Raw genomic sequence first — 18,146 nt, 5'->3', positions numbered from 1 at the left:
ACTGGCGTTGACAGCGAGCACTTCCGGGATCGATTTATCGCGTCTAGACAAGACGCGATAAATCGGGCGGTAAGTGTAGACCTACCCATAGTTGTCACCCAATAACCACTTCAACATACTGTTTTGCAACATGAGCAGGACCCAATAATGATGTTCACGTAATTGGTAATCCTCCTTCATCCCAGCTCTGCAGTAATATAACCCAGTGTGCATGGCCCCTGATGCTATTGTCCATGTCCTCTGGACATTCTGTGTTATGGGGAATCTTTATGAGAGAGCTACTAGAACGCATTGATACAAATGTGGTTCGCACGGCAGGTGGGGATTCACAAACAAGGTTTCTGTGACTGATTAACAAAACCCGGGGTAAAAGTTGTATGTAGAAGACCTAAACATTGTGGGCGCTCTTTAATTTTTCATGAACTGAAATGTTCCAACCAAGTCAAACATGGATCCAGCCCATTTGATGTGTTTAGATGGCCTGCATGGAATATTCACGTTCTGCAGAATCTTTTTAAAAATGAAAGTTTCTGGCTTTAATAGCTGAAGAAAGAACTTCTCAAATGTAAACAGTATAAATCAATATACTGAGTTTTCCTGAGTCTGCAGGCAGTCTGAAACAATGACATCTCCCCCATCCCATCTTAGATACATTAGGGAATTAACTCTAAAGCCTAACGCGGATGGCTACATTAACTACTTCGCTGCTGATCATCTGACAGGGAATGAGAGGAGGATGGGAATTGCAGAGTTGCTGCAGAGAAGAAAGGAGGAGTGGGGAGGAAGAGCACCAATGGACAGAAATAGCAGTGATCCTAGCAGGGAGTATATTATCTTGCTAATGTACTGAAGAGATAACAATTACAAGTTCAGTTACTAGATAAAGACCATAGTCTGTGCCAACCTCCCATTGACAGCAGATCTGCTGGGCACCAAGGCGTTTATGTAGTCCTAAATTTATACCCGGGTCAAGGGACCATACTTCAGGCTGAAATTCAGCCCACTCCACTGAAAGTTTGATCACCCTAGTTTACAACCCTGACCAGGCTGCACGTTTCTGCCATCACAACTGTATTGTTGTGTCCACACTGCTGAAGTGTTTTTAGGAGTATGTTCTGGGCAGCTATCCCACAGCGTCTCAGCCAAGGACTGTGGCTCTCTTTTCTGCATAGGATTGAGATTTCTTATGCAAAGCCCATACTCTCCTGCCTCAGGAGTTGCTGTGGGTATCTAACTTCACGGAGAGACAACATGGGGTGACATATTGTTTATTGGACCAACTTCATGGAGATTTCCTACGGCGTTGCATGTTGAAGTAGCTTCCTGATTAATAAAAGGTCATAAGCATGGTAGTATGGAGATCTTGCTTCTCTTTGTCCTCCACTCCCCAAGAATCTGGATGAGTAAAGTTATGCTGCATAGGGAACCCCTTATCATGCTTGAAGAGTAATAGGAGGGCTCATGTTTCTCGCAGTTCACTGTAAGCCCGGTAACTACTGTAGATGTGAGTTCTTCCAAACAGAATCACAGCAATCTGCCTGACCACTGTCCTCATCCAGATAGTCAACAGGGTTCTGAGCTCCCCTTCCCACTGGCGTGTTGGCTTGGCTTCTCCATAACAGCAAGATTGGTCAGTGGGTTGTGTGTATCCAGGCACTGGTGTGAGCGATATGCATGGTCATTCCAAACTTGTCAAAGTTTATGGGTAGCATAGTCAAGCACCCTAGGATACCTTATACACAGGGAATAGTTGGATACCACTGGCTCACGGTCAGACCAAATAGCTGTTCGTTCTTTCTTTTACTCTCAAGAAGAACCATCTCCCTGTGACATTAAGGTAGGTAGCTGATTTTGCTCTGCAAAAACTGTCCCCTTTAAAGTATAACGTGTTTTAAAAATGCTAATGACTAATGAGTGGGTTTGTAAGCACGCTAAGCTTTATGCAATGTAACATGGAATTCAATTCATTTAAAATAATACAGCCAGTGTTTGACATGAACACGCCATTCCAACTGACAAGGAAGGTGTGGCCAGGCCTTGCAACGGGAAAAACCTGTTCAAACAAATATTTCACTCTAAGAAAGCAAAATATTGATCCTTCAAGGCAAGCAGTGCTCATTCCAGTGAGCCCAAAAGTGACCCAGGAAAACGTCAGCTGGAAAAGCTTGCCTGTTTCCCTACCCGAGGCAGTCTTGTCATTCTGAAATTCAGTAGTCTGCACCAGGAAGGGTGAGGGTGTGGATGAATTCTTCATATTTCACCACCCCATTTGGTGCGATTTTAGCTTCTCTTAGAAGGTCATCCACTGTAAATAACAAAATGTAACAATCTCAGTTCAACTTATTTTAATTTTAGGTATTGTCATCTTCCTTCAATTTCCTTTATTTAAATATGACTTAAAAATCTGGCTTTTGTTGTTAAATCAAAATTTGAATTAGTTACTTCAAGTACTAGTGGCTGATCTATACTGAGTTCAGAGTTTGGAATAGACAGGTGGACGCTAACTGGGAAACACAAGCACAGAGGGTCATTCCTCAGCTGACCTAAATTGTAGTTCTATTAAAGCCCATGGGTTCAGCCGACTTGCCCCAAGTCAGGATCTGACCCGCAGGCCTTACCTACATAGGAAACTTCCACCAGTTTAACTTCAACCAATTTTTAAATTGGTGCAATCCCTGTGTGGACACACTCATATAGAATCATAGACTTTAAGGTCAGAAGGGACCGTTATGATCATCTAGTCTGACCTCCTACACAATGCAGACCACAGAATCTCACCCACCCACTCCTGTATCGAACCTGTGTCTGAGCCATTGAAGTCCTCAAATCATGGTTTAAAGACTTCAAGGTGCAGAGAACCTTCCAGCAAGTGACCTGTGCCCCACGCTGCAGAGGAAGGCAAAAAAAAACCCAGGGCTTCTGCCAATCTGCCCTGGAGGAAAATTCCTTCCCAACCCCAAATATGGCAGTCAGCTAAACCCTGAGCATGTGGGCAAGACTCACCATTTCAGCGTGAGTGGCTTATTTGGGTTTAAATTAAACTTATTCCCTATTGACTTAAACTAAACCAGACTTAAACCAAAATAAGTGTCCATGCCGAGGATTGCACTGGTTTAACAAAATTGGTTTAAATTCACACCTTAGAAATGCCAGTGCTGTTTTGTCCTATGGACAGGCCCTCAGTGTTTGAAACCAAGAGGAATTTCATTATGGCTTTAGCATTCTGGTTATAATATAGCTCTAGCAATGCAATAATGAACTGGGTGCTAGGGATAAATTGCCAAGCCAATGTCTAAGAGGAAAGGGACAATGCTGATGGAAGGAAGTGCCAAGGAGAGGGAGGCGAGCCCAGTTACATAGAGGCCTCGAGGCAGGGAGACCCCTGTTCCCTTCGACCTGAGGGGGGGAGAGGGCCGGAAAGCACTGTTGGTGCTATAAATAGACTGCTGCACAGGGATTGTTGTGGAAATAACAACAAGGGTATGGAGAAGGCACCACCACTGGAGTCCATGTCGTTTCTGGGGGAAGAAGGCAGGAGAGGAGCTGTGCCGTGTGATGATGGGGGAGGGATAGCTCAGTGGTTTGTGAGTTCAATCCTTGAGGGGGCCACTTAGGGATCTGGGGCAAAATCAATACTTGGTCCTGCTAGTGAAGGCAGGGGACTGGACTCAATGACCTTTCAAGGTCCCTTCCAGCTCTATGAGATAGGTATATCTCCATATATTATTATTATTATGGAGGGATTGTCCACCTGGATTCCACTTGTGGGGGACGTCTACACAGCAAAGAAAAACCCTCTGGCTTTGGGGCTATTTCACTGCAGTGTAGACGTCCAGGCTCAGACTGGAGCCTGAGCCTTGGGACCCTCCCACCCCACAGGGTCCTAGAACCTGGGATCCGGCAGTGAAACAGCCCTAGCACGGGCCAGCCGCGGGTGTCTAGTTGCTGGGCAGACATACTGTTGGTGTGCATGTGCCTAGGATCAGATTCTTCGGTCCAGCAGTGTGTGCTGGGGCCACCCCTGCACCCTCCAACCCAGGAGCAGAGTGGGTCCAACTGTCCCTCTGCTCCTTCTTATCTCCCAGCACTGCAAGAGTGGAATCCATCTGGACAACACATCTTGCAGAACCATAGTTACTGTAAGGTAAGTAAGTGTTCTTTGTGTGATCAAGAGATCTAATACTTCTACTTTCCAACAAGAGACTATCCTCATGGTAACTATACACCATTAAAAAGGGATAAACTTCAAACCCACCCCAGTCTAAGCAGCTCAGCATTTTAAATACTGCACCAGGGTAACTTTTGTTCGTTCCTGTCTGGAAAATGGAAAACAATATTTTACTGGAGAGACGAAGGCTTTAAAAGCCCACTTTAAGCAACCCCACAAATGAAGCCACATGCCAGTAGTTACTGAACATAGCGGTTGCTTTGGAAATCGAGTCTGTTGCAGCATGAAATATTTATTGTAGCTTAACAAGCTGGAGTTCATTGTGTCAAGACAAGGTCTTGAGTGGATTTCTTATTCCGCTGCTTGCGTCATTAAAATTTATAGTGCATTGTAATTTAGCTGGCAAACTGTCTCTCTACTCAAATGAATGTGAAGTGCTGCTCACTATAGATAAGCGCAGTACTACCTAGGATGTTTTTAATTCTGGCTAATGCCTCCAGAATTTTTTTCACTATTTTTGTTCAGGGGCAGCCGCCGACTGGCCGGCTACAAGGCTGTCTGCATCTGGGTTGGCGTGTTGCAGCTAGATCCCTGCCGACCCATGCCAGACCCCTCTGCTAGTGTTAGGGCCCTGGGTGGGGACGCGGTGGAGTAGGGTGGGCCTGCGTCCCCCTGGCACCCCAACCCCGGGGTGGCCAACTCCCCACCTTAGGCCAGGAGGCCTGTGCTCCGTCAACACCCCTGCCACCACCCTAGACTGCCTGCTGGGTGCTCAACCCTTTTTGGAGCCCCCTAGACTGTGTGGGCGCTCATCCTTACCTGAACCCCGAGGCGATGTGCGTTTGCTGGCTGCCTGAGCCCCAAGCTCTCTGCTCTGCCCCATCCCAAAGGGCTAGAGCTATTGATTGTGTTTGCTGCCTGCCGGAGGCTTAGGCCACAGCCTGCTATCAGCCTGGCCCCGCCCCGAGGGCCCTGGGCCAGACGGTTAATTGGTATCGCTAGAGACGACGTCGGGCGCTGTCCTGCCCATGGGCAGGGACAGGAGCCCCAGACTATTGTGGTGTGCTTGCCTCTGCTAGACGGGCCCAGAACCACAGACTGCGTAGGTGCGGCCAGAGCCCGAAGACTACTGCCCCGACAACGAGGCAGAGTGGCCTCCCTCCCCACTGGAGAGTGAGGGACCACTACAGAGAGGGATTGAATAACTTCAAAGCTAGAGAGCCTCTTTCCGGGAATATGGCAAAATGCGCTGGAGTTTTGAGAGAACAGCAGCCAGATGTGAAGTGTGCAGCGGATCCATTTTTGAGTGATAAAGTATCATGAAGATTTGAACTATCTGGTGGTGATGGCATTTGGCAAATTTCGGCTTGTCTGATTTCTCTCAAACTTAGACCTCCCTCCCCCAAAAGCTTCTGTCCACAGACAATGCATATGACATTTGAAGCAGAAAAAGCTTTTCAGAGGATTGTAAAAGGCTGAGGCAAAATTCTTCAGATCATTTTTGATGCCCCCTGAGAGCTCTTGTAATTGCCGGAGGCAGATTTTTGACTAAGGATTGTGGCAAGGCACCTCCTTCATCTGGCCAGATTTAGTGCTTCCCCCTCTGGCGATGGCAGGCCTGGGATAATCAGCCCCACTCACCGCAGGGTTTGCCTTCCCCCTTCTGTGCTCCCTTGCTTGAGCTTTAAGGGTAGGCCTGAAGGTTGGCCTAAGGGTTGATCCTCCACCAAACAAAAAGGAAACCGTCTCATAAACAAAGTTTACATTTCGCTGCCTCCGCCCTGGTGCAGGGTGTCGCCCTGTTGGTTGCCCTGGGGTGTCAGTCCTTCCCCCAGCAGGCCTCAGGTTTGGCAACTTCCCCTATGGGAGGGAGCTCAGTCTCCCACCCTGAAGAAGGTTATTTTCCTACTGCCACTAACCTGGCAGCAGCTTGTCTCTCTCTTCCCCCTTTTCTCTCACCAGAGGAGAGGTTTTAAAGGCCTCAGGCAGGCCTTAGTTGGAATCAGGTGTTCTTCATTGACCTGAGGTAACCCCGTCTCAGCTAGTAGGGAAGAGGGCCTTTAACATTCTGGGGCTTACGCCCACCCGCTTCCCAGCACCCAACAGGAGTACCCTCGAGCAGCCTTCCAGCCTGACTTCGTCACAGGATGTTTAAAAAAAAAAAAATCTTTTTGAGAGCAATAAGTCAAAATGAGCCCTCTCTTTGCCTCTTTCTAAGCTGGTCTGACCCTTCCTCAGAGCAAACAGAATTCCCTGAGAGCATCCAGACACCCTTGGGTGCGGCTTGGAGGATCTCTGGATGAAGCTTTCCCCAGACCCCTGTGGGGACAAGGACAGTTTCTTACAAAGAATAGTCGTTACTTTCAGGAGACGATGGGCACCTCTGAAGGAAAAGAATGATAAATGATCTCTTCTTTCTTCAGCGTGACTCTGAACCCACACCTTCTGATTACTGCTACAAAGTGCCAACCTCTGCCCATTTGGGCCCCCAGTTACGCAGGTGTGAATGGAGAATAACTCACCTAGAATTACTTCCGATTTGCACTAGTGTTAATTTAAAGCCCAGACGATGGCATAAAATATCCTTCCTTTTTCTCAAAGAGCATTAATGTGCCTAATTAAAGGGTTTATCTTTTCTGCAGGTGTATCTCAAGAGTGTGGATCTGTTCTGACTATCTGCTGCCAGGTAACTCTTCTCTACTTCTTCCTTGCCTCCAGCCAACTTTAACTTGAGATGAATAAAATATTTATGGAGAATAAGGCAGCAGCTTGTTTATGATTTAGATCAAAGCCTTAGCTTGGGGCTATGAAGCGATATGTGGCCCTTGTGATTTGGGTTGGCTCTCCTCTTCTGCCTCACGTAGGAAAGGTACAGATGACTAGCTGGATCAGAAGGCAGTAAGAAGAGAAGCAAAAGAATACTGTGTGAAGCTCCAAAGAGCAACTCAGTGATACCCTAATGTTGCAACAATGTGTGGCATTAGTGTGATGACCTAGAGTTGTGACAACACAATGTCATAATGCAAGCCTCATGACGCAATGTCAGCACACTGCGCTGTGATTGGATCGTGACCGCGTGACTTTGCTCTACCATGAGCTGTGTGCCCCAGCCCTTCTAGGCTGAAGATCACTGGCGGAGGCAGGTGACATGGTACCCACCCACAGGTGTTTGTGATCTCATATCTGACTCCAGTGGGGGTTGGGTGGAGGGAGAGGAAGGGTGTTAGAAAGGTGTTGAACTTATGCTGCCATTTGACGCTGTACCTTCATCCTCCGAGAGCTTTTCTCCCAGCCTGGTGAGTTTGGTTCTCAGCTCGGAAGCAGTGATGAAACCCTTCTTCTGCTTGTCCGTCATTGCCAGGGCTGTCAGGATTTCCTTCTCAGGGTCTTCCTGCTGCATTTGCCTGTACATTATGGTCAGGAAAGTGGAAAAATCCAGTTCTGCCTTTCTGTCTGGAAACATGACACAAAACAACACATGTTCTTGTTTAGCTACTGGCATATCTGTGCCCCATCAGCCCAGCCTCCTCCGGCCTTCACTCTTCCCCTTTCCTCTGAGAGCTTGGCCTACTTCCCTGAGCTAGATTAGCTGTCTCTCCTTGTTTGTATGCACCAGATCCAGGCAGTTTGTCTCTCACTGAGGCCCTGCCTTGCAGGGCTGTTCCACAGACTGATGCGCTCTCACCCCTTGGCAAGCCTCATCTTACTAAATAGGGATTGCCTTGCTTCCCTTGTGAGATCCTCACGCTGTGCTAGGCCTTTGCCAAGTCAGTGAGGTGAGATGTCTACCTTCAGGCTGTTAGCCAGGGCTTCCCTGCATTCTACCGAGCTAGGAGACTTCTCAGCGTCCTAGCGAATGGCAACGCCTTTGGGTCCCACCCTGTGGTGATAAGGATCAGGGCTGTGTAGGGTTAATTGAGAGTCTGGTTCTGCACGGGTCTGTTGGGTAGGGTGACCAGATGTCCTGATTTTTATAGGGACACATTCTTTTTCTAATATATGCGCCTATTACCCCCCCACCCCTTGTCCCGATTTTTCACACTTGCTGTTGGGTGTTTAAAACGAGTGTTAAGGGCGCCCAGAGTTCGGGGCGGGCGCCCCCCTTGTGCACAGTATGAATTGAAAGAATAATTAAAACTGGTGGCAATGCTGAGTACAATACTCTGCCTGAGTACACTCCCAACTGCCATCTCGTAGGGCACTTCTGGGGAGTAACCTTTGTCCCAGGACTAGGGTCTGAACCAAATTTCAGCTCATCCGTGTATGGATGCTTCCTCCGGTCGTTGGAGGAGCCCAGCCTTTAGCTATAACAATTCTGTAGCCTTGTCAGACACTCAAAGCCCCTATCCCACAATGGTTTGGTGCAGACCACCTCAGTTCATGACTCTTCTTTGACCCCCATTCTGTGTTTTTTAGAGACATCTGGAGCTGAAAATGACCTTTTTTTGTTCCCTTCCTAGCCTGGTTTGAAAGGAGACTCTGATCTCAGGAGGGCTGCAGCTCAACACAACTGTGACTGCACAATTTTCTTAAGTGTGTGTCTCCTTTCCCCACTCCTCTTGATGTCCTTATGGCACCATTTTGATACCTGTGCTGGACTTGTCTGTGAAGTCTTCTAAATGTGCCCTTCCTATCCATCATCCGGCACATCTGACCACTCTTATGACCAATTTCTGGTTATCCTGTATTGTCTGGGCTGTCTCATCTTAGACCCAAATCTACCTAGATTCCTGCCTTGCTCATTTTTATTACTATAGTGTCTCGACGTCAGAAAAGTTGAATCTTAACAAATACCATCCCCGTCCAACTTCTTCCTCTTCTGCTAGTTTGCGTGGGGTCCTCCTTGTTAAACATTTTAGACCTACTTTCCACTTGGTTATTGTCAGATTGAGAGCTCTACATGTCATCTGTCTTCTTTTAATAATCCTTGTGGTCCGGATCTAGTTTACTTACCAATTTTATGCACTTGAAGATGTCTCTCTACCTCTCCCAGAGTTGGGCTGGTTCCCAGGCACCGCATCACTGTGATCAGGTCGCTGGCATTTATCTTGCCTTTTTGTTTCTTATCGTATAGAGAAAAGCATTCCTTGAATTCTAGTTTAAAAACAAAAACCGATGTGTGTTGCCATCCAATATTGTCTTCGTTTGAAAGTGAAATTTCCCCGCAGTCTACTAGTCAGGAGGAAAAAGCAGCTAGACTATTTAAACCTGCAAAATGACCGATTGACTTGATCCAAGTTTTAAGCTCTTCCAGCATTTCATCAACTCTTGTAGCTAAAGCATCAAATGACTACCTGAACTCTGTGTTGGGGTGCGTGTGCGTGTGTGCACATACATACTAGACCTCCCCAAAGGGGAGAAGAATAGAGAAAAGGAGCAGTTGGGGCTTGTCCTTAAATACAGCTCCTGAATTTGTGGTCAAAGTGGTGGATGGCCTTTTCCTTCTAGTAGAAATGTGGGGCTGGAAGGGACCTCGAGAAGTCATCAAGTCCAGTCTCCTGCGCTGAGCCAGGACCAAGTAACCCTAGACCATCCCTGACAGGAATTTGTCCAACCTCCAGTGAGGAGGATCCCACAACTTCCATGGGAAGCCAAGTCCAGAGCTTAAGTACCCTGAGAGTTAGAAAGATTTGCCTAATATTGAACCTAAATCTCCCTTGCTGCGGACTAAGTCTGTTACTTCTTGCCCCACCTTCAGTAGACATGGGAGAACAATTGATCACTGTTCTCTTTTTATAACAGCCCTTACCATATTGGAAGACTGTTCTCAGGTCCCCCCTCAGTCTTCTTTTCTCAAGACTAAACATGACCCAGTTTTTTAACCTTTCCTCATAGGTCAGGTTTTCTAAACCTTGTATCATTTTTGTTGCTCTCCTTGGGACTCTCCCGTTTGTCCACAACTTTCCTACAGTGTGGCACCCAGGACGCACAGTACTCTAGCCGAGGCCTCACCAGTGCTAGTAGAACGGGACAGTTATCTCCCGTGTCTTCCATGTGACGCTCCTGTTAATACACCCCAGACTGCTATTAGCCTTTTTCGAAACTGCATCACAGTGTTGACTCATATTCAATTTGTGATCCACTGTAATCCCTAGGTCAGTAGTATTACTACTTAGCTAGTTACTCCCCATTGCGTAGTTGTGCATTTGATTTTTCCTTTGAAATACTTTGTACTTGGCGTCACCAAATTTCATCTTGTTGTCTTCAGACCAGTTCTCCAGCTCGTCATGCAGAGCATCAGATATCAGCCTGTTGGCCAATCTTCTCCGCTCTGCTCCCAGGGCACTTGACTCAGAGGAGAGAGTAGCTTGTGGAGTGGCCCCAAGGGTGCCATGTGCCCCTATGCAGCATTGTTGCCTTCCGGGGAATGGGAAGAGGATCGCTATGGGGGAGGGGGCAAAAAAGGAATAGAGCAGAAGGAATAAAGACTAGGAGAGAATGCAAGAAAATAAGATGGCGGAGGAGAGAACAGATGGAGGACAGAGCAGCATGTCAGCCAGGGAATGGAGATGATAGAAGTGCCGGGGTATGATGTGAGTTGATTCTTGAGCAGAGTAGGCGGTGCCCATCCATCCCAAGGTTGGCTGTGTAGGGAAGTGACTGTCCTAAATTACCAATGTGCCAAGTCACCCATGGAGCTGCTTCTCCCTTGCAACAGGGACCATCTTACAGCATGGTAACACAAGTATGTAGGGACAAAATTAGAAAGGCTGAGGCACAGAACGAAATGAAACTAGCTAGAGACACAAAGGGTAACAAGAAAACATTCTACAATACATTAGAAGCAAGAGGAAGACCAAGGACAGGGTAGGCCCGTTACTCAATGAGGGGGAAAAAAATAACAACAGAAAATGTGGAAATGGCAGAGGTGCGCAATGACTTCTTTGTTTTGGTTTTCACCAAGAAGGTTGGTGGTGATTGGACATCTAACATAGTGAATGCCAGTGAAAATGAGGTAGGATCAAAGGCTAAAATAGGAAAAGAACAAGTTAAAAATTACTTGGACAAATTAGATGTCTTCAAGTCACCAGGGCCCGATGAAATGCATCCTAGAATACTCAAGGAGCTGACTGAGAAGATATGAGCCATTAGCGATTATCTTTGAGAAGTCATGGAAGATGGGAGAGAATCCAGAAGACTGGAAAAGGGTAAATATAGTGCCCATCTATAAAAAGGGAAATAAGGATACCCTGGGGAATTACAGACCAGTCAGTGGTTCTCAGTCATGCTGGAAGGGCATAACGAGTGGGGTCCTGCAGGGATCGGTTCTGGGTTCTGTTCTGTTCAATATCTTCATCAATGATTTAGATAATGGCATAGAGAGTATACTTATAAAGTTTATGTACAATACCAAGCTGGGAGGGGTTACAAGTGCTTTGGAGGACAGGATTAAAATTCAAAATGATCTGCACAAACTGGAGAAATGGTCTGAAGTAAATAGGATGAAACTCAATAAGGACAAATGCAAAGTACTTGTAAGCAAGACATGAGAAGTAATTCTTCCGCTCTACTCCACGCTGATTAGGACTCAACTGGAGTATTGTGTCCAGTTCTGGGCGCCACATTTCAGGAAGGATGTGGACAAATTGAAGAAAGTCCAGAGGAGAGCAACAAGATGATTAAAGGTCTAGAAAACATGACCTATGAGGGAAGATTGAAAAAATTGGGTTTGTTTAGTCTGGAAAAGAGAAGACTGAGAGGGGACATAACTGTTTTCAAGTACATAAAAGATTGTTACAAGGAGGAGGGAAAAGAATTGTCCTATCCTTAGAGGTTAAGAACAAGAAGCAATGGGCTTAAATTGCAGCAAAAGAGGTTTAGGTTGGACATTAGGAAAAACTTCCTAACTGTCAGGGTGGTTAAGCACTGGAATAAATTGCCTAGGGAGGTTGTGGAATCTCCACCATTGGAGATTTTTAAGAGCAGGTTAAATAAACACCTGTCAGGGATGGTCTATAATACGTAGTCCTGCCATGAGTGCAGCGGATTGGACTATATGACCTCTTGAGGTCCCTTCCAGTCCTATGATTCTATGATCCTGTAACCAGTGCTGAGATGTTAGGGAGTCTCTAGATGGCGCTGGGAACAAACCCGTTTGGAGTAGGAGTACAGAACAGTGAATTCCATGAGCCCTAGCAACTCAAGCCTCCTTTAATATATTCAGACTAATGAGCTATGGAGTTCTTGAGCGCCTGAACATTCATCAGAGCGGCAAAGGATCTCTGCTTGGGAAATAGCTTTTTAAACACTTAACTGTCTAGATCTACTGGGTGGAATACTAATGAAAAGAGGACTGTGGTGTTGAAACAATTGACCGACATTCTCTGAACAACTAAGAGAAACCTACAGAGACAAACGGCTCACTTCCCTGACTCCTTTTCCCTCGGATTCCCAAAGGACCCATGGCTGGATGACAAGCCTAAGGAAATGAACAAAGGGAAAATAGGGAACTAGACACACAGGGCTGTGATGTCGTCATTTTAAACTGTACTGAAAGAAATCAGTCGTGACGCTGCGACCTACTCCCAAGCCAAAATACAATTCTGTGGGGTAGGGGTGAGCTCTCTGGTAACCTCCGTGTTTTTTGTTCATAGAGCATCTACCATAATGAGATTCTGGCCCATGACCCAGGGCTATGGCAAAACAAATATATGCGCTAGTCTCGCTAACCTTTTCCCCGCCCTCTTCCCAATCTTCTCATGATGGAAACGGAATTCAAGATTAACGCTGCCCTGAGATGAATGGGAGCAGTTCTCCTGTATGGAGACTGGCAGACATTCACTGCGTCGGCTTGCATTCGAAGGTTACCCTGACAGCTTTAAGGGCTAGAAATAAGAGTTTAGATTCCGTGGCAGAGGCTGGAGTAAAGGTGGAAACTTCACAGCCACGGAATCGTAGGAAACAGATGGATGGTTTGAGAAGATGGTTAAAACCTTGCCACAGCTCTGTGAGGATCTGGCTAGTAGCAGATTTCATTGAGATGACTGACACAGTATGGACCTGTCTCCGCAGATTAGGCTAAAGAACAGTCAATTTGTCGGTGAAGATGGATCCTGAATTCCTAAAGGTCGACTCCTTTATCTAATAAAGTAAGTCTGGATTTTTACTAGTTGGGCTGATGGAGCAGGCCAGTGCTTTAGCAATAAGCGAGCTTCCTTATTGTTTTCCAGCAGCCCGATCGCGGTGCTTTCTGTTGCGCAATTAGGTGAGCCCGTATGTGGGTTTTTGCAGGCCGGTTACTTTCTGCTGTTAATTAGGATCATGTGAATTGGGGCTATAGAGTGCAGCTGGACAGATTTTGAGCCAAGTGCAAAGACTGAGCAAAAGTAAATTAACTGTCTTGGTACCAGTGGGTCTGTTGCATCCTCCATTAAGAGTTAATTCCACAAAAGCAGCGTTGCGGGGGACGCTAAGGGACTAGAGCCAGCAGTGAATGGCTCAGTCATGGTGCAGTGTGTACAATGCATGAGGTGCGGCTAGAACACTTCTCACACTTCACAATGGAGGGTATTGTCCCCTTCACCAGGGTGTGGGAGGCGGAGGGGAATGGAAACACACAGAGATCCGGCTCCCTTAACAGCTGTTCCTCAGCAAGTCCATTGCAGAGATTGGGGATAGAAGCCAGCTTTCAAATCCCAGACCTCCGCCCAACCACTGGACCCATTGCCTTTGCCTACCACGTATAGACCTCCTCGGCACCCACTGAATGGTTTGTTTAGGGTCAAGTGAAGGGAGCCGTCCCTGCTGAAGCTGTGGTCAGAGAGAGCAACCTGAGGGGGGTGGGCCCCCTGGACCCAAGTGCTGCTTTGGGGGAATAGTTTTAGTATGTGCAACCGGGCTTTTAAATATGGGCTGACGGGGTGCGTGTGTGAGACTTCCTGTCAAAAATCTCCCCTGCTGAATTTCACAGCAGCAATAACTAGTGTCTGTGGGGCTCGATTGGTAGCACTCTAGCCTCTGGGCTGGAGTGTCCTTAGTTCGAGTCTCTCACCAGGATCAGAGCTCGCGCCCATGTGGCCGGGCTGTCCTGTGGGGACGGGGAGGATATGCGCCGTGTTCAAACCCTGTCCTTTGGATGAGATGAGGACTCTCGTGCCTCGTGGGGACTGTGAAACTTGCTCGCTGTGTGTGCGCTTTGCTGTGGCCGATGGGCCATGCTGCTCTTTCCAACGTGCCTTCTGAATTCGAACATTGGCGCGGATGCCGTTTTTCCCCAGGAGAAGGAAGAGCGGAGGTAGGTTTTACACTTGGGCTATGCTAGTCAGGCCCCAGCAATGGTCTAGCCAATCCCACGTGAGGGGGTTAGCCCACCCAATCCCAGGCCAAAGGTGAGCCCAGACCCCGCCTGGTCTCTAGAGGTGAAATCATCTTTGAGCGAATGGCTAACCTGCCCTTGACTTCATGGGGCTAGGATTTCACCCCAATGCGCTTGGTGCTGGGCCATTGTTCTGAGAAACGCAAGGTGCGTCACACAATGGGGACCTGGTGGAAACGCGTCCTCTTTAGTGCTTCTTCCTGCACTCACAAGCATTTAGAGGCCTTGCCCTGAGACTAAGCGATAAGAACTGGCGCTCTACGGACCTAGGCCAGTCTGCAGACAGAACTAGTGGCTGCCACCGGCCCTAGAGGACACCTCTGACCGACCTGCTGTCGCGTGTGCACGTTCGTTCTGCTGTGTTTTGTAAATTGCATTCTGAACTCCAGATGTTTTAATAAAAATAACGTTAGCAGCAGATCCTGGGCAATGGGAGCTTGTGGGCTGTCCTGTTTGCCGTGCTACTCGGTCCTGACTCACACCAGCATTAGACTTATTAATTTGTACAGTGCTTTGGGGGCCCAAGGAGCTATGTGGAACCCAACCTCTTTCTATCCCGCGACTGCTGGTGCTGGGGGTTGTATTGTCACGAGCTCTTTCCTGGAGTTAAAGGGCAGAGTTTTGTGAGGGGTTGAGCAGACAATGGCGTGGTGGTACCTTCCCTGAGACGTGTTCCTACCAGCTCCAGCTAAGAGCCACGCTCCAAAGGGCAGGAGACTGTACCCGGGGTGTAAGGAAGCCTGTCCTAGTTGTAGCTGATTCTCCTTTCACAAGACGCTTCTGGTAAACAGCTCTGGATCAACTGACTCGGCTCAAAGGCCAAAGTTTGGCATGCCCCGCCCCGCCCCCAGGGCTTTCTGGGTGTGTCGGGATGAAGAATTAAGTGGCGCAGGGGGACTTGCTCAGAGATGAAAGATTTCCAGCACTTCTCAGAGCTGGCGCTGCAGCTCCTGCATAACCTTACTTTCTCCCACCCTTATGGGTCCCTTTCCGATCCCCCTCGCTTGCCAGCATTGTGCAGGGCCAGCGGCAGCTGCTTGTTGCATGCCATTCGCCCCCTGTCTTAGCTGTCTGCCCACCTCTCCAAACCAGCACCCTCCATTCCCTGGGCCGGCTTCCCCTCTGGGTTAATATCAAACCAATGGTTCTATTTTGCCTCCCATTCAAGAATCCCGCTGCTCTTTCCAAGCGGTTAATAAGGCAGATCGCTGCTGTGGCCATTCTGAGAGAGGGAAACACAGAGAGGTGGTGGTAAGTGACTTGCCAAGGGTCACGCAGGAAGAAGTGGGAATTAGAACTTGGCTCTCCTGACTCCATCCTGGGCTTTGCTCACAAAACCAGCCTTCCCCTGCCTTTCTAGGGGTTTGTTTGAGGGCCAAAGCTTTACAGTACTGCGTCAGTATCTCAAATGATTGCTTTAAATATCCTCTCTCCCTTATTTGTCCAGAGATGTAATGTTAAACAGTTGGGGGCGGGGAGTTAAACCTCTTTCCCCATGAAATCCAGCGTTCTTAGGTTTTAAGAACAATACATACAAATGTTTTGTACGATATTCTAGTTTCTTGCTCCCTTTCCTTTGCTAGCCCAAACCACACCCCATCTCAGCAGCCGACTGCAGAGAGGACGTCTCCGGCTGACTGCATCTAATGCTCTCTTTTAAGAAACATTAGCTAGCAGAGACAGTTCACCTCAAGAATTACGAGAATGTTAAACAACGAAGTAAACTCCCCAGAATGAGACCCCTTAATGAGAAACGCCGTTAGCGGTAAACTTGTTAAACTGATCCTGCTAATTAAAAAGCAACTGTACATACCATTAATTTGATCCTGGGACAGAAATTTTGCCTGTAGCAAAAAAAGGAAGGAAGGGAGGGAAAAAAATGTTCAATTTCTGAATGTAGCACAATAAGGCCGGTTTCAAATAGATCAAAAACGTTTGTCACTCACCATTTGCTAAGGAATCTGCCCCCCTTTGTTTTATATCTGGTGGTCAGAGAGTCAGTCCCTGTGTTCTTCTACTTTTCTATTTAATTAAGGGCTAAAGTCCGCCAATCCTGGGTGGAGAGTGGTAGGAACTGTAATAAATACCCTGCTGCCATGGATACAAGACCTGATCCATGCTGTGGGTTGGATTCCAACTACCAGCAACAGCTGTTAATCAGATAGGCACACACACGAGTTCTAATAAAAAGATTTCTCCTGCAATAAGCTTACCATTTCAGAATTCTCGAAGGAGCGGTTGCACAAGAAGGGTTTATAAAGGAGCAGGAAACCGGGGGCAGACTCCTCCTCTGTCTAATTGGAGGTCGCCTTCAGCCTTAGGTCAGACTCAATAATGAAACAACTCCAGGTTGAGTATAAAAGGCTTGGTAATCCCCAATAGATTGCAATGGACCTCATGCTGTGCTTAAATACCAACACTTAGAGACAAGCCCACAGAATCACTAATATCTAAGGAGGTTGTTTAGAAGGGACAGAAGGGGGTATTTATTTATAATAATTCACTCTTGATAGGGTTTTGCTGCTGGGCAAGCGAGGAAGTTAATTTTTGAATTGTGCGCTCTATGAGCAAATTGCAACAGGTTTTGCTCTGTAAAAGATGTTGATGTTTATATCCTGACTGGCCAGTTGTTCAAAAGGTGACTAGAATTAGTCTTGTCTGCTTTTATGGTGTATAAAGGAGGATTGAAAGATGTGCTTGGTTTTGTTTTGTTAAACCTTGCAAAGGCGGCAGGTCTTATCTGCCTGTGGAAGTCTGGAGAGTTAGTAGATTTGACATCAGAGAAAGGGGAAGTGATTTTGAGACTGTTTAAAACAGACAAGAGTTTTAATATTTATGTAATTAAACCACTTGGAGCAAACATCCTTGAGGATTGAAAGTTGCTTTCCCAGCTCTCTGCTTAGGAAAACCCATAGATATATTCCTAAGAGAGAAATATATATTTAGAATATGAGGGGAGGGGTCAGAAAAAAGATTGAAGGGGGTGGGGGGAATCTATGTCCAGGCCTTTACTATACATTGTAAAGAAACACACAAAGCTACAGTCTCAGGATTGGCTGAAAAACAGGAATTACTTTGAACAAAAAAGTTCAATTTTTTTGTTTTTTCCCAACTTTTTGATTAAAAACTTGAAACCAAACATGTATTTCTGTTCAAACCGGATGGAATCAAAATGCAAGTTTTTCCATGTTTTGTCCCCCTCCAGCGCCGGAGAAGGGCAAAACCCCCATATTTAAAATGATTAGTTTTTAATTGGTCTGTGGAAAAATGGGAGTTTGAAGGATACAGAAATCGCCTGAGACGCTGTTTTGTATTGTTCAAAAAGCAGTTTTTTGTTGAAAAAACTTAAGCAACATTTTCAACTGGCTCTTGGCTACACCTTCCCCCCCCCTTACACTTAAGTGATAAGGAATTTAAGACCTCGAATGTGGCTGGTCTTTATCCATCCAGCTAAGATTTTCAAACCAGTCTAAAGGAACCCTCAGAAGCCTGATGTTTCTAGCATGTCAGGCTACATACAGCATCGTGGGCAGGATCTGAATATACTAAATGGTTTGGTGTTTCACCCGCAAAAGAGTGAATCTGAGCGTCTGCCTCTCCCTTTGCCTATATGTTACCCACTTACATTGTAAGACTCTCAGGCCTGGTCTACACTGGGGGGGG

At 46.9% G+C, this 18,146-nt stretch overlaps 1 protein-coding gene across 2 annotated transcripts; it reads right to left on the bottom strand.

The window, feature by feature from the left end:
• Positions 1-1,915: 1,915 nt before the first annotated feature.
• CALML4 (calmodulin like 4) lies at positions 1,916-16,627 on the bottom strand. Of its 2 annotated transcripts, XM_054042220.1 has the most exons (5): positions 16,430-16,620; positions 16,297-16,327; positions 9,122-9,262; positions 7,433-7,621; positions 1,916-2,305 (listed from the first exon to the last, which is right to left on the bottom strand). In XM_054042220.1, exons 1-5 carry the CDS (start codon positions 16,430-16,432, stop codon positions 2,208-2,210), a joined length of 462 nt encoding a protein of 153 aa, XP_053898195.1. In that variant the 5' UTR covers positions 16,433-16,620; the 3' UTR covers positions 1,916-2,207. The 2 variants fall into 2 exon arrangements, with proteins under 2 accessions (XP_053898195.1, XP_053898196.1); XM_054042221.1 differs by lacking the exon at positions 9,122-9,262 and having other exon boundaries at positions 16,430-16,627.
• Positions 16,628-18,146: the final 1,519 nt, after the last annotated feature.

The sequence above is a fragment of the Malaclemys terrapin genome, chromosome 10 (genome assembly GCF_027887155.1).
Source record: "Malaclemys terrapin pileata isolate rMalTer1 chromosome 10, rMalTer1.hap1, whole genome shotgun sequence".
Lineage (NCBI taxonomy): Eukaryota > Metazoa > Chordata > Testudines > Emydidae > Malaclemys > Malaclemys terrapin.
This window is presented reverse-complemented; position numbering and strand designations above follow the sequence as displayed.

Bases quoted from the DNA above. Each gene is read 5' to 3' on its own strand.
- CALML4 (XM_054042220.1), bottom strand. The intron at 9,263-16,296 runs GTATGTACAGTT...TTTTTAAACTAG, and splicing joins GTCCCAGGATCAAATTAATG to AATTCAAGGAATGCTTTTCT. The intron at 2,306-7,432 runs GTACAGCGTCAA...TGTTATTTACAG, and splicing joins AAAGCTCTCGGAGGATGAAG to TGGATGACCTTCTAAGAGAA.